Source organism: Myxocyprinus asiaticus, chromosome 23 (assembly GCF_019703515.2).
Source record: "Myxocyprinus asiaticus isolate MX2 ecotype Aquarium Trade chromosome 23, UBuf_Myxa_2, whole genome shotgun sequence".
In the NCBI taxonomy this organism is placed as follows: Eukaryota; Metazoa; Chordata; class Actinopteri; order Cypriniformes; family Catostomidae; genus Myxocyprinus; species Myxocyprinus asiaticus.
In genome coordinates this window covers 30,065,001-30,081,642 of record NC_059366.1, presented here as the reverse complement: position 1 = coordinate 30,081,642, position 16,642 = coordinate 30,065,001, and the positions used below count along the sequence as shown (strand labels likewise).

Genomic DNA, 16,642 nt, shown 5'->3' with positions numbered 1-16,642 from the left:
ATGGTCATTATGGCCAAACAGTTAAATTTTTGTTTCATCTGACCAGAGACATTTCTCCAAAAAGATCTTTGACCCCATGTGCACTTGCAAACTGTAGTCTGGCTTTTTTATGTTGGTTTTGGAGCACTGGCTTCTTCCTTGCTGAGCAGCCTTTCAGGTTATGTCGATATAGGACTCGTTATACTGTGGATATAGATACTTGTCTACCTGTTTCCTCCAGCATCTTCACAGGGTCCTTTGCTGTTGTTCTGGGATTGACTTGCACTTTTCGCACCAAACTACGTTCATCTCTAGGAGACTGAATGTGTCTCCTTCTTGAGTGGTATGATGGCTGCATGGTCCCATGGTGTTTATACTTGCATACTATTGTTTGTACATATGAATGTGGTACCTTCAGGCATTCGGAAATTGCTCCCAAGGATGAACCAGACTTGTGGAGGTCCACAATTTGTTTTTCTGAGGTCTTGACTCATTTCTTTTGATTTTCCCATGATGTCAAGCAAAGAGGCACTGAGTTTGAAGGTAAGCCATAAAATACATCCACAGGTTCACCTCCAGTTCAGTTGGCTAATTGTCTAAAGGCTTGACATAATTTTCTGGAATTGTCCAAGCTGCTTAAAGGCACAGTTAATTTAGTGTATGTAAACTTCTGACCCACTGGAATTGTGATATAGTCAATTAAAAGCAAACAATCTGTCTATAAATAATTGTTGGAAAAATAACTCATGTCATGCACAAAGTAGATGTCCTAAATGACTTACCAAAATGATAGTTTGCTAATATTACATCTGTGGAGTGGTTACAAAACGACTTTTAATGGGGGGCCTAGGTAGATCTGCAAGTAAAGACTCTATTACACCTGGAGTCGCAAGTTCGAATCCAGAGCATGCTGAGTGACTCCAGTTAGGCTTCCTAAGCCACCAGTTGGCCCGGTTGCTAGGGTGGGTAGAGTCACGTTGGGTTAACCTCCTCATGGTCGCTATAATGTGGTTCTCGCTCTCAGTGGGGCGTGTTGTGCGTGGATGCCGCAGAGAATGGCGCGAGCCACCACACACGCTAGGTCTCCGCAGTAACGCACTCAAGCCACGTGATAAGATGCGCGGATTGACGGTCTCATACGCGGAGCCAAATGAGATTCGTGCTCAGCCACCCGGATTGAGGCGATTCACTACACTACCACGAGGACTTAAGAGGGCATTGGGAACTGGGCATGACAAAATTGTATTATATATATATATATATATATATATATATATATATATATATATATATTTTTTTTTTATTTATCACTTTTAATGACTTCAACTAAGTGTATGTAAACTTCTGACTTCAAATATACTAAAACTAAGCATTATTCTGATCCTAACTAGGCTACAGATATTTCTACCAGACACATTAATATTTATGGAGAAGCCATTATAAGCAAGCAAGGGTGGCAAACCAGTAGGAAAATGTGCGATACAGTTAATGTAGGTTAAAGAACAGTAAGAATTTTGAGTTTGATCAACATGTATTTTACAATAGTCAATACAGATGCTGATATTTAGAGAGCAAGTTGGCCTTAGTCCAATAACGCACCCAATACAATGTCATTGTGGCAAATGAGATGTACATAAGATTGCTGAAAAAAAAATTAATTTGATAAAATTTGGCAAAAAAAATAAAATAATTTTTTATAATCCATTGCCACAGCTAATCAGCAGACTTGGAACAGACTTCAAAGGAACTAATAAATCAGCCAAGCAGGAAAGATAGGCCGATAACATCAAAATAGCAAAACATTGGTCGATTCATCAGTTTGGCTGATATATTGGTATGTCGTTAGTAGAAACGACACAAAACAAAGATTACAAGCCAAAATATGTGATCATTATCTCCTCTTTCATCTTGCAAAGTCAACAATCACCGTATTAAGTACTAAGATGTCCTGAAAATCTGTACAAAGGTTCCATTTTGCAAAAAGCTGCTGCAGGTGAAGCTACTCTAAAGGGTAACAAATTCCTCCAGGGGTAGATATTATATTTACTATCTGCATAAGACATCATCACAGCCATATGCTATTGAAGCAAAACAATGGAAAAGATTTTCCACTTTCAACTGAACACTCAGACATCAAAATCCATTTTTAACAAATTTATTTGTTGACAACGTACAAGAACATTTTCAGGACGATGGTCTTCCCTGAAGATCTTACTGTAAGAAAGACAGACAAGAAATTACAGTGAGAATTATACTACATTACATCACTGGCAAACTACTTTAAATAAAACCTAAATATCCTGTTTATCAAAGACAAATGTTCACATTTGATCATTCAACAGGGTAGGGTATATAAACTGAGGGACAGGTTGTTTCTGAAAATTCACGTGAGCAATGTCACACTTGCAGACATGCAGTCAAGTTGCTAGTTTTTCTCAAATGAAAGAACGCTTAGCACACACAGCATGCTAAAAATTTGTGGTTGTCAATTGTCAAGTTAGTTGTAGATAGTGTATACTGGAACAACTTAGTCGTACACAAAAAAGCTGATCTTTTATCCAAGATAGAAATACATGTTCCTTTAAACATCTGCAGGTGGGGTGAGGCATTGGGATTTAACATGCAAAGCACTTCAAGTAACTGGTAAAAGTGGATCACATCAGCACACCATGCCGATTTCCACTCTACCTTCTCCTGAAACCTCACTTCTGTAAAGGTCCGAGGGAGGCAAAAGGGGGCAAACATTTTTAAATGCAAATTAGATCTTTGAACCAACACTGTCAATGTCTAGAATTGCTCTCTGAAATACAGCAATTACATGCTGAAAATGTGAAGTATGTCCCATAAACACTTTGCCTATGGGACAATCACATGGATACTAGTAAATAAAGCATTTTCAGACAGCAATTGTAATATAGCTTATTTTACTAATTTCTACCAGTAAATATTCTACCACTTCACTATTAAAGCACCATTCAAGCACACTACTTTCACTAATCACACGGGATTAAACAGAGGTGCCTATAAAAATTATTTCCAACCAAGCCATGTATGTAGTTCACAACAACATAATGGTCAGTCACATTTGCCATCAAAACAGCAGCTAAATTTTGGGAGTTAACTTGACAGATCACTGCAGACTCTCCTTCCACAGCAGTTAGTCTACTTGTGAAAGCATTTACCTTCTACAGTCCGGATGTACATTTGATAAGAGGAAAGATGGCAAATTATACATTAAATCCAAGACGATCAATAATGTCCAAAAAATACAAATAAATGAAAATGCGCAGCTCCATACCATGAGATCAGACAGAAACGGAGGTTTAATAAACATTTACCTTTTTGCCAGCAGCACCAACACTGGCTTTCTTGATTCCTCTAACTTTCTTCATTCTGTTCTTGCGTTCCTTGCGCTGTTTTCTAGATGTCTTTTTCTTCTCATACAGGCCATGCTGGAGGACAGATAAAACATGCCATATAACCGCTACACACATTAACATTCACTTAAATGAGTCTGCACAAGTTACTACAGCACTAATAAAGGCATAGTTCATCCAAAAATGAAAATGTCAATTTACTCGTGTTACTCCAAACCTGTATGACTTACATCCATGGAACACAGAGGAGATGTGAGGTAGTATAATTTGAAAACTTTCAGAACTTTCTCACAGAAGGGATGGTTTGTCTAAAAATTAAAGTTCTGCCATCATTTACTTCAACCTCATGTCGTACCAAACCCTTATGACTTTCTTCTGTGGAACACAGGAGGAGATGGTTAGGACTGACAGCCTCAGTCTCTATTCACTTTCATTGTATGGAAAAGATGTAATGAAAGTGAATGGTGACTGAGGCTGTCAGTCCTAACCATCTCCTCCTGTGTTCACAGAAGAAAGCCATAAGGAAAGTCATACGGGTTTGGTATAACATGAGGGTGAAGTAAATTACAGAACTTTTAGTTTTAGATAAACCACCCCTTCTGTGAGAGTGCTGAAAGTTTTCAAATTATGCCCCATTCCTTTCAGCAAAGAAAGCATCAGTCAGTGGCCTACCCTTTGCAGCCTATATTTGGGCTCATTCTTCTTAGCATAGTCCAATGAGTCGTAGACCATGGCAAAGCCTGTTGTCTTGCCACCACCAAACTGAGTTTTGAAGCCGAAGACGAACACCACATCTGGGGTGGTTTTGTACATTTTGGCAAGCTTTTCCCTGATCTCCGTCTTTGGGACAGTTGCTTTGCCTGGATGCAGGACATCGACAACCTAAAACAGAAAGATAACAAACATGACTGAGCAAATGCATACTAAAAATGTATGTTCATTCTAATCAGCCAGCATCCAACGTTTGCCTCCCACTTACCATTTGCTTCCTCTGAAGCAGTCGGTTTGTCATAAATTTTCGGGTCCTGACAGTGATGGAGTCGTTCTGCAAAAGAGGGACATTTATAAGAAACCTGGTGAAAACTCTCAAGAGCAAGGTCTAAACAGTTTAAATCCAACCCAAAACAAACCTTGAACCAGGTCATCAAAATCTTGGGGTTAATTTGAAAAATAAAAGTATGCCTATTAAAAACTGGGTTGGAAATTAAGTCTGCGGGATGGTTTTTCAAAGATAACAGGATTCAGTACCCCAAGCCCAACACTCGCAAGATTTCCCTCAACAAATGCTTAACAGCTAATTGCAATTGGCAGAACAAAAAAAAAAAAACAATTTAATTCCAAGTGTAAATTAATGCCCATACTACTAAAACTCATGTTGACATCCTGTATATCTTTATATGCATGTACATGACCACAAGACACAACATTTCAGTGTGCATGAAACCATTTTTAGCAGCTTAGCCCCATTAGCTCCATGAACTCAAAACTAAACACTGGGCACACTAAAGTAAACTTCCAGTTTAATACGATATCCATATCATGTGTACGGATAAATATGTGGACTACACTGTTGATTTTTAAACTTTTTGGCCGCTGAGTGGGAGCAGCACGATGTTTGATACTCACGATGTTGAGATACCTTCATCATACAGACTACCGAAAATATGCATTAAAATAAATTTATATCTTCCCAATGAAACCAAATATTAATTACAATATATCCAGAGTGTGCTTTAAGGTGACAATAATACTTGAACACTGTTGGATTGTGAAGATTAAGTCAGATTTTCCGTTATCATTTGTCTAGACTCGACTCACCATCTTGGCGTCGTCTCGCTCAGGGACGAGGAAAAGGAAAAAGGGCCTGAAGGTGTCCGACAATATGCCTGAGCCGAGTTGTGGTGTACTGAGGCACTGCCTGACTGAATGGCGACAGCTAATCGTCTCTATAGCCCACGAATCTTAATTTTAAAATGTAAGATTTTATTTTTTTAGGTAAGACTTTTTATTATCTACAACCACATGTAAGTGTTATACGAAACATAATAACCTATAGCAGTGTTTTCCAAACGTTTTTGTCTCGTGTACCCCCACAGTCCCATCTAAAGCAACTTAACACGATTCGTTTTCATTAAATTAATTCTAGTTTCACGAATTAATGAAATAGTTTAATTAATTCATTATATTGGTAATTTTACAAGTACTTTAAATCAGTGGACAGCCCTAAATTCACAGTGTAAGTCATGACGGCTTTGAAAATGTCCAATTTATGTTAACATGCGTGTATGTAAAATAAATACAACGTGGAAAAACGTATCTTTAAACAACAAACGTACTACTTAAATTCACGAATGTTCTGAAATTCCGACAAATAGTTACCTACAGCTAGGTGTCAGTAGTGCACCATCTCGTCCAGTTATTGGTCCTTACCTCGATCAAAAAACATTAGTCTTAATGCAGATATCACAGAAGAGACACATTCTCTTTTACAGTAATTCATTCTAAGAGAAAATATTAATTTATTCAACCTGAAGTTGAAACTAATTTGTCTTAAAGGAACAGTTCACCAAAAAATGAAAATTCACTCATCATCACTCACGCTTTTTATAAAATATCTCAGCTATATTGGTTCAATCAATGCAAGTCAACAGGGTCCAATACTTTGAAACACCAAAAAGCACATAAAGGAAGCATAAAAGTAATCCACACGACTCCAGTGGGTAAACCTATATGTTCAGAAACAATGAGAAATAGATCAATATTTAAGTCCTTTTTTACTATAAGTCTCCACTTTCACTTTCTTCTTTTATGTTTTTGGTGATTTACATTCTTCGTGCATTTCACCACCTACTGGGCAGGGAGGAGAATTTATAGTAAAAAAGGACTTAAATATTGATCTGTTTCTCACCCACACCTATAATATCGTTCTGAAGACATGGATTTAACCACTGGAGTTGTATGGATTACTAATATGCTGCCTGCATATGCTTTTTGGACCTTCAAAGTTCTGGCCACCATTAACTTGCATTGAATGGACCGACAGAGTTGAGATATGTTCAGCAGAAGAAGGAAAGTCATTCACATCTGGGATGGCATGAGGGTGAGTAAATGATGGGAGAATTTACATTTTGGGTGAACTATTCCTTTAACTGTTTGTCTGGTTGTTTTCCTGTCTTATTTGTGGGATCACAATGTGCCTCCTCTTGAATAATGTACTTTGCTTTGATTTGACAATGAGCAACACAAACAACATGGACACAAAAACAACATCAATGCAATGTATTTGAGTGTCAAATTTATTTTAAAATAATACAAAATATATTAAGTCTAATTATATTAAAATATACTTTCTCAGATGAAGCAATCTGAAGAGTAGATTTTGCAGGCACCACATTATATTTACACATCAAAGACATACAACTTTTTCTTTTCTATTTTTATGTAATGATTTGTCATGGCCTTGGTGGCTTTTGGAACAAGTTTTATGTTACATTATGAGATCATTCGCTAATACATCTTATATGCACCTTACTGCTCTCAACAGAAATGTTCTCTTCCAGAAAGGATAGAGATGTTCGCATGTTTGACCTTACAGATTGCACCTGATCAACTAGATGTATTCTGGGTATGACAGAGATGTCTTCTTCCTGTCTGGCAGACTTTTAGAAATGTACTTTCGATTTGTTCTTCACATCAACACGGTGATTGGGCCTCCTAATGCAGAGAAAAATGGTGGACATGCAGTTCTTCTTTCTCATTCATGATAATATGATTGTTGAAAGAATTAGAAAAACCAGTGGCCTGTGCAATGGCAATAATCATATTGACTATGAAATCATACTTCTTGTCCAGGTAACCTGGAAACAACAAAAGCTCAGTTGATAGGATTCACACTTGAGAGTGTAACGTGCACAGATATATGATTGAAGACTTTGATTTTCTTACTGTACTCAAACAGCATGTGAACTGTATGGAAATGTGCCCAGTACACAGTAAACAGCACAACAATGGTGACCATCATCTTGATGGCCCATTGCTTCTTTCTGCTCCATAAAGAGGGAGAATTGGCAACACTTAATTAATCAGAAATCTAATTAATGTCATTTAAATGAAGAGTTCATTTAAATTTTCAACTGAAAATTCTGTTATTATTTATATTTACTCACCTTGATGTCATTCCATACCCATATGCTGTCACATATTGACTACAGGCTGTCAAGCTCCAAAAAGGACAAAAAAGCTCTATAAAATCTCCATTAAAGTAGTCCTAACAACTCATGTACTACGTTTCAAGTCTTTTGAAATCATACAATAGTTTTGTGTAAGCATACTTTTATCATGTATAGCTAACATGGCTTCAAAAAACTAGAAGTATAGAACCAGAAGAATGCATGGAAAAGATCTATTTAAAGATTCTTCAAAATTCTCTTGTAATTTTAATTTTGAATGAACTGTTTAAATTTTCTGTTAAAAGACAAAAAAACGATTTGCATCAAAGTCAGCAACATACAATATGTGTTTTAGGAAGGTAAAAGACTGAAATCACCAACTGGTTAATAAAAAGTTACCTGGATATTTTGCTGACATCCCTGTGGTTCATGGTAATTAGCACTGAGAAGTCCCCAACTTGTTTGCGAATCCAGAGCTCAATGCCAATTCTGGTGTAGAGTAGCAGCATGGCTGCAAGGAGCAGGAGGAAGAGGAACACTAGAATGAAGGTTGCATACTGCTTCCTGTTGGCTGTCGAGCTCTAGTGCTCCTGACAGCATACATGATGGAGATCGTATAGGAAGTCATATTTCACCTGTACACAGAAAAACAGGATATGGAAAACAATATTAATTGTAACAATTTTTGAGTGCTTCTGAAGTTTTGCGTTACACTAAACAGAAAAATAAACATACTTTTCACGAATCATCTAATTTCTGTTTCTTTTTGCTCTGGACCAGAAGAGACCTGACAGCCTTTAAAATACATAAATGTTTGGTGGTTATCCTTTAGGCACATTTGTGTAATGGATAATACACTCACAGAATGTTTGAATGGAAAAAAATTCAGCAAAAATCCCTGAAAAGTACAGTACCTCTAACAGCATTGGGGACCCAACTGACATGGCTGCAATCCAGACAATCCCTAACAAAGAATGAAAATGTTATTACTAAGATACATTATGCAAAGATGCACAATGCATAATGCAAATTATGCATTATCAAATGCATAATTGTAAGAAATAAATTAATTCTGCAAACAGAAAACTCAAATAAAAAAATGGAAGAATTTAGGTTGTCAAACTACTCACCCAGCATTTTGTATGCTCTTTGTGGGGTGTACTGTCTTTTAATTTTCAGAGGGTGTACGATCCCCTGGTACCTCCCCACAGGAATGTAGGTCATAGTGAGAATGGCAGTCACTATGGCAGTGGTCTGGACAAAAGGGACTGTTTTGCACACCAACATACCTAGAAATAATTTTAAATGTTAACCATTTAACATTTTCTGAGTTAAATGAGTCCTCTGAGATCTTTTTTGCTCTACATCTGCCAAGTAAAATTCAAGAATGTATTAATTTATTTGTTTGTTTGTTTGTTTACATTTTTCAGCATAAAAATGAAGATTTACTGAAGTATATCAACATCCTTTGTTGGTCCAGGACCAACATTCCTATGGAACAGTCATAGCCCTAAATTACATTATAGATTTATAATAAAGTTGTTCAAATCCTTAAAGGAGTAGTTCACTGAAAAAATTAAAATTATTTCATCATTTACTCTCCCTCATGCTATCCCAGATGTGTATGACTTTCTTTCTTCTGCTGAACACAAACAAAGATTTTTAGAAGAATAGCTCAGCTCTGTTGATCCTCACAATGCAAGTGAATGTGTACAAAAATTTTAAAGCTAAAAAAAAAAAAAGCACATAAAGCCAGTATAAAAGTTATCCATAAGACTCCAGTGGTTAAATCCATATCTTCAGAAGCGATATGATTGGTGTGTGTGAGAAACAGATCAATATGGGGAGCGGCTGAATCTTGTACGTCTTAATAAACTCCTGACGAGTAAGGTTATAAAATTGCAGTAGTTGCTCCAACACTTCGGGTGTAATCTTCGTACCCCCCATATATAAACCTTTGTTTTTAGAAACGGCTGAAAGAAATTAAAGTTTTACAGTGTCTCCAACAGTCAGAGCAGGTGAAAGGTAGCTGGTAGTCTCTTCGCACTGAATGAGCAGCATTTCCCTTGATGCTAATAAGGGTTCCTCATAACAGATTGGCTGGGTCTCAAAACCTAGTGAACTGCCTCCACTGACTCATACAGCATTTTATTATTTTTGTTTTGTTTTGTGCTTCATAAACCAAATAGCTGACTTGGAAGGAAGCTCACTAGTTTTTGAGACAGTTTTCAGTGGGAATGCGAAGGATTTTATCATATCTGGCAGACTCCTACACGTCTGACATGATCACATTTTAACTTGTTTGCAAGAAAATCTTTGCTGCAGAAGACATTTATATTACACTTCAAATAAGTTGAAGGGACGAATTTTAGAGAACATAAAATTCAAGTTTAAATTTCTAGATAATACGAAGTCTGCATACCCATTCTACACATTGCTCAGGTTTTTCCAGATGGTTCAGTTATTTTACTGATTGTTCATAAGTTTAAATAAAAGAAAAATAATAATAATAATAACAGGGCTCAACGCTGAGTATTTTTTCCACTGGCCCGGTTGGCTAAATGTAATAAACATATGAATGAGAGGATACCTTGCTACTGTTACAGGTCCCAGTCATAGGACCTGCGTGACAGATACATTCTTGCCTGAGAAATCAGGAAAAAAGAAGATAAGACAATTTAGTGGCTTTCCTCAGTCGTGACTTGTCAGCGTCTTTATTAAACTCATTTAATTTTTTTTCTTAATGTGAAAAAATATGTCGTCTTTATAATAAAAGCATATTCAACAGATATAACATCACTCTGATTTAGTATCACTTTCTTTACAACTTCACCATATGTGAATAATCATCACATTTGTAATCACATATACACATATACAGGTGCATCTCAATAAATTAGAATGTCGTGGAAAAGTTCATTTATTTCAGTAATTCAACTCAAATTGTGAAACTCGTGTATTAAATAAATTCAATGCACACAGACTGAAGTAGTTTAAGTCTTTGGTTCTTTTAATTGTGATGATTTTGGCTCACATTTAACAAAAACCCACCAATTCACTATCTCAAAAAATTAGAATATGGTGACATGCCAATCAGCTAATCAGCTCAAAACACTTGCAAAGGTTTCCTGAGCCTTCAAAATGGTCTCTCAGTTTGGTTCACTAGGCTACACAATCATGGGGAAGACTGCTGATCTGACAGTTGTCCAGAGAACAATCATTGACACCCTTCACAAGGAGGGTAAGCCACAAACATTCATTGCCACAGAGTGCTGTATCCAAGCATGTTAACAGAAAGTTGAGTGGATGGAAAAAGTGTGGAAGAAAAAGATGCACAACCAACCGAGAGAACCGCAGCCTTATGATTGTCCAGCAAAATCGATTCAAGAATTTGGGTGAACTTCACAAGGAATGGACTGAGGCTGAGGTCAAGGCATCAAGAGCCACCACACACAGACGTGTCAAGGAATTTGGCTACAGTTGTCGTATTCCTCTTGTTAAGCCACTCCTGAACCACAGACAATGTAAGAGGCGTCTTACCTGGGCTAAGGAGAAGAAGAACTGGACTGTTGCCCAGTGGTCCAAAGTCCTCTTTTCAGATGAGAGCAAGTTTCGTATTTCATTTGGAAACCAAGGTCCTAGAGTCTGGAGGAAGGGTGGAGAAGCTCATAGCCCAAGTTGCTTGAAGTCCAGTGTTAAGTTTCCACAGTCTGTGATGATTTGGGGTGCAATGTCATCTGCTGGTGTTGGTCCATTGTGTTTTTTGAAAACCAAAGTCACTGCACCCGTTTACCAAGACATTTTGGAGCACTTCATGCTTCCTTCTGCTGACCAGCTTTTTAAAGATGCTGATTTCATTTTCCAGCAGGATTTGGCACCTGCCCACACTGCCAAAAGCACCAAAAGTTGGTTAAATGACCATGGTGTTGGTGTGCTTGACTGGCCAGCAAACTCACCAGACCTGAACCCCATAGAGAATCTATGGGGTATTGCCAAGAGGAAAATGAGAAACAAGAGACCAAAAAATGCAGAGGAGCTGAAGGCCACTGTCAAAGAAACCTGGGCTTCCATACCACCTCAGCAGTGCCACAAAATGATCACCTCCCTGCCACGCCGAATTGAGGCAGTAATTAAAGCAAAAGGAGCCCCTACCAAGTATTGAGTACATATACAGTAAATGAACATACTTTCCAGAAGGCCAACAATTCACTAAAAATGTTTTTTTATTGGTCTTATGATGTATTCTAATTTTTTGAGATAGTGAATTGGTGGGTTTTTGTTAAATGTGAGCCAAAATCATCACAATTAAAAGAACCAAAGACTTAAACTACTTCAGTCTGTGTGCATTGAATTTATTTAATACACAAGTTTCACAATTTGAGTTGAATTACTGAAATAAATGAACTTTTCCACGACATTCTAATTTATTGAGATGCACCTGTATGTAACGGGAGCCAGCTGGTACATGATAGCTGTGCAGTACGTGTAAACCTCACTCCCCATCCTCAAGAGGCGCACTAGCGAATGATGTTAGAGGCTGTAGCCTTAAGCCTCCTCGTTAGCGCGCCTGCCTCCCATGCTAGAGACCCCAGTTTGAATCCCGCTTGGAGCACGACTGGTTACAATGGTGCCATGACCATATGGTAGTGAGGTTTAGGGGGATGAGTGTAACAGGAACAAGCTGGTACATGATAGCTGTGCAGTATGTGTAAACCTCACTCCCCTGTCCTCAACAGGCCAATAGTGAGTGATGCTAGAAGCTGTAGCCTTTAGCCTCTTCATTAGTGTGCCTTCCTCCCATACTGGAGACCCTGGTTTGAATCCCACTTGGAGCAGGAGCAGCTACATAGGCCTATATATAATAAAGCAATTAAATAATGATACATTTTTCTTAATTTTATATTCTACCTCTAGTAATGTATCACCATATAATTCACTCAAATGCTTTGAATATTAAACGATGACCCACAAAGTTAGCCATTTTTAGGGTTTTCTTCTGTGAGCAATGCTGACATATAACTGTGCAGGTTGTATGTAAAACTCTTTAACATTTGACGTCATTGTACAACATGTACACCATTAATACTACAATTTGACATCAAACATAACATTTGAACAGAAATAACCACTGGAAATTTTGATAAAATGTGATTTAAATAAACAACATATTACAAGACGTATGTGGAGCCGTTTCACTATTTAAACACAAAAACTGAGCCGAAAATAATCACAAAATACAATGGCTAGGGTGCAGGCGCCATTTTGGCCCATTCACTTGCCTTGAACGACCGTTACAATTGCTCTGTTAAACTAATTACAGTGGGGGAAACTCAAACTTTAGAAAACTAGACATGTCTTTTAAACTAACGAATTCTTTTACATGAAACCCCAAGTAGATGACGCTTAATATGTTTTGACATGAGAAATGTTGTATTTCACAACTTTGACATAGAACATACCAGAGAAATCAGGAGAAAACAAGACAAGACACAAATTAGTGGCCTTTCTCAGGCGTGGCTTGCCAGTGTCTGAGGGCTGAAAGTTCGCGTGCCACTAACATCCGTAAACAGCGCCCCCTTGTGGTTGCAGCAGTACTGACTCATTGAACAGCATTTATATTGACAACATAAAAATGGCTCAGGCAAATAAAACATACCCAACACAAAACAACCACTCCTTTTAAACAAAAATGTGTCACACTACTAAATCGTTTGTGATGTTTAATATATAGTGGGTAGATACTAGGTCTAATATGTGAAATTAAGAATGGATATATAAACATGAAATCAGACAACTCAAACATGACCAATAGTAACTGATATCAAAGCAAAAAACAAAATACCTATATAGTCCAGAAATGAGAAATGTAACAAGTGTGTTATGAGGATGATAATGAAGTAAACTTTTAAATTGTCATCTTCACCCTGCAGCTGAACATCTCTGATAATAATAGCCTAATAGCCAGAGTGATTTTGCTTCTGTTCATTTCAAATATCACTGTCATGTCCAATTAATGTTTACGTTTTGAAACTTTACCTAATGAGATGTATTCTTACATTTTGGATACTGAGCAGCTCATGATTTCCAGGCACAAGTATAATCGGGGTTTAACAAAATGTTTCATTCGGCTCTTCATCTCTAAAGGCGAATTAATGAGAGAAAATGCGCTTTTTTACTGTGCGAGAAAAAAAAAAAAAAAAACTAGCGCTCTGTACCTTTACGAGAGCATATGCACGTTAAACAGTGTCTGCACGGAGAAAGATGATGAGAGAGATGCACTGAGAGAGATGGATTTTCAGTCCTATAGAAAGAAACTGTTGATTTTTTATCTTCCAATGTGTGGATTAGTAATTTTCAACACCATATTAAAACGAAAAAATGTGGGGATTTCGTGGGGATACTTAAAATGTTGCGCAATACGTGCATTTCCGCTCCGAAATTCCTGAAGTGTTTTTTTTTTTCTTTTTTTTTTTTTTCCTACACATTAGTAATTACTGCTGCTAGGACACTTGGAAAAAAGATAGGTCAGTCCAAGGAGGGTGCGCTAGGTGTCTGGACGCTCTTGTTCGCACATGCCTTAAGTGCCTCGAGTATATTATGCGCTCGCGCATCTTTGCAAGCTAAATACAAAACAAAATACAACCATTTTTGACTTGAATAACACCAGTTCCCTTACGACTCAGTACACTTGACATTGCGTCACTAAGCTGACGCATATGGGGAGTGTCCTTCTACACTACCTAATTGAAACCTTTCTACAATAACGGCAATTCTGATATTGGCTATGGTGTGTGAGCCCGGCCCTTTTAGGTGCGAAGCTGTCTGCTGTAAAAGCAGGTGCGAAAACACCATTCCTCAGAATTTTCTTCTTTAATGACAGCGCTCTACTACTTCGCCTTCAACATACATGAGTCAGCGGGAGGGATCTTCACAGCAACGAGAAGACTCTCCGCTCCCCTGCAGTGTTCTGGTGAACATTTACTCCGCCTTGATGCTTCGCTGGTGAACAGGCCTGATTCCCTACAGCACTTCGGCAGGAGTTTTGTATCCTTATAAGCTATTGTGTTATTGTGTATATTTATGTGTTTATATATGTGTGCATATATATATAAGAGCCGCTTACAAGTTCGTGTCTTTTTAAAGATGTCGTTCTGTAAGTGTTTTCTTATGCGAGGGACATATTCCGCCATCGGATTAGCATGAGAGCAGCATTCGCTGTCTGGGGCACGCCCACGCAGAGACAGCTCTCATAGAGACAGACTGCCCTCACTGTGAGGGCATGAGTCTCAAGATGCTTCGCTCGCAAATCACCCTCGTTCTGAGGGACGGTTCAACCTCACGTGGCCTCCCACCTGCCTCTTCTGTGACTCCCGAGTGATCACACGAGGAGGCACAGTGGGGCTGTGAGGTCAAGCAGGATGAATTTGAGGTGGAGGTGCCGATCTCGTGCCGGCACACACACTGCAAGTCCCTCAATCTCCATGTACTGCGTACTACAGTATGTGCATGACGTGCGTGACGAGCTTTGGCCCTCTGTAGGAGCATGCGGTCTCGTCACGTTCGGTGGTTCTGACGCTGGGGATGATCATATGTCTCTCGCTACATCTGGCGAGTGGTCAATGTCCAGCGAGGGCGAGGAGCATGCACACACCACTGAAAAGGAGATGCTTCGCATCCTTTCAAGGGCAGTCGAAGAGCTCGGTCTCGGGTAATCTCCAGAGAAACCTGAAAAATCTCACATTAATGAATGATGTGTGCAGTCCGGACACAGTCAAGCGACTGCGTTCCATAGATTTGCTCATCCTGGGAGTTCATAACGAACTGACAAAATCCTGGCACGTGTCCTATTCAGTTTGCTCACACAGCGATTCCACTCTTCTTAATAAAGTGGACCACGGGGAAGACAAAAGTTATTCCCACTTCAAAGCCCACACATTATGCGCAACCACTTCCCAATGGTGAGCGGCACATTATATCATGTATGAACATACAAAGATTGCAAAAAGAGTACAGCACTCGCACGAGACGCTCACACTTTTTCAATAGAGAGCTTTCCCACTTCAAAGCCCACACATTATGCGCAACCACTTCCCAATGGTGAGCGGGGCATTATATCATGTTATGAACATACCAAATTGCCCTCTGTCCCACTATGCGGACGAATGGCAAGCTCTTACCGGCATTCTGACTGGTTGCTAAAAACAATCGAAATGGTTATACGATACAATTTGCACGTCGGCCGCCCTGTTTCAACGGTGATCTGTCTTCCACAGTTCTGTCCGAAGACGCGGCGGTGTTACAAGCCGAAATACACAATGTTCTCGCATAGAACATGAAAGAGGTTGTTTCACATTCGAATGCGTGGCAAGTCCTCACGGGCGTGTCAGAGCTGGTGTTTACAACGATCGAGCACAATCTGTGGTCCGACCAGTCTGTGCACAGACTGCGACACACACAGCGGGATTTTCAGCCATTATTTCCATGTTCTGGAGAAGGACGGCGGGCTTCAGCCCATTCTAGTTCTGTGATGCTTGAATCGCGCGCTCGCGACGTGCCCATTTAAAATGTTAACTCAGAAACAGATCATATCGCACATCCATCCTCAGGACTGATTTGCGTTAATAGATCTGAAGGACGCGTACTGCATGTACCAATTACACCACGCTACAGGCAGCTTTTTAGATATGCCTTTGAGGGAACTGCATATCAATTTAAAGTCCTTCATTTCAGTCTGTTTCATTCACGAAATGTATCGATGCAGCGCTCGCCCCATTGAAAATGAACGGAGTGTGTGTTTTGAATTACCTCAGTGATTCTTTATTACTAGCCAATCAGAGGCACTACTGAGCAAACACAGAGACTTGCTGCTTTGCCATTTGGTCTAATGTCAACTGGGTAAAAGCACACTTCTCCCCAGCCATGAACTCCTAAAAAGGAGTAGGTGTGCGCACCTCATGAACGAGCACGTACAGACCATTCTCCGGTGTCGGTTTCAGTTCAAACTGAAAAAACATTACCACTGAAGTCGTTTCACTTTCATGCGCATCGCGGTAACTCGCCATTGTCTGGCTGCTCTAGCACCACGGACAGCGTCAGCCTTCTACCAACAGGTTGTTA

General features: G+C 39.0%; 1 protein-coding gene and 1 pseudogene across 2 annotated transcripts; both read right to left on the bottom strand.

Annotated features, from left to right (window-relative positions):
- Window positions 1-2,118: 2,118 nt before the first annotated feature.
- LOC127414299 (40S ribosomal protein S24-like) lies at window positions 2,119-5,275 on the bottom strand. Of its 2 annotated transcripts, XM_051652246.1 has the most exons (6): window positions 5,175-5,275; window positions 4,336-4,401; window positions 4,029-4,238; window positions 3,318-3,431; window positions 2,668-2,687; window positions 2,119-2,193 (listed from the first exon to the last, which is right to left on the bottom strand). In XM_051652246.1, the coding sequence occupies exons 1-5, from the start codon at window positions 5,175-5,177 to the stop codon at window positions 2,682-2,684; spliced, it is 399 nt and encodes a 132-aa protein (XP_051508206.1). In that variant the 5' UTR covers window positions 5,178-5,275; the 3' UTR covers window positions 2,119-2,193; window positions 2,668-2,681. The 2 variants fall into 2 exon arrangements, with proteins under 2 accessions (XP_051508206.1, XP_051508207.1); XM_051652247.1 differs by lacking the exon at window positions 2,668-2,687.
- Window positions 5,276-6,461: 1,186 nt separating this feature from the next.
- On the bottom strand, window positions 6,462-8,812 carry LOC127414301 (pyroglutamylated RF-amide peptide receptor-like; annotated as a pseudogene).
- Between the last annotated feature and the right edge of the window lie 7,830 nt (window positions 8,813-16,642).

What these genes read in the sequence shown, in the direction of transcription:
- LOC127414299 (XM_051652246.1), bottom strand. An exon ending in TGCTTCAGAGGAAGCAAATG is followed by an intron (nt 4,239 to 4,335) that starts GTAAGTGGGAGG and finishes TTTCTGTTTTAG; the next exon opens with GTTGTCGATGTCCTGCATCC. An exon ending in CCAAATATAGGCTGCAAAGG is followed by an intron (nt 3,432 to 4,028) that starts GTAGGCCACTGA and finishes TCTGTCCTCCAG; the next exon opens with CATGGCCTGTATGAGAAGAA.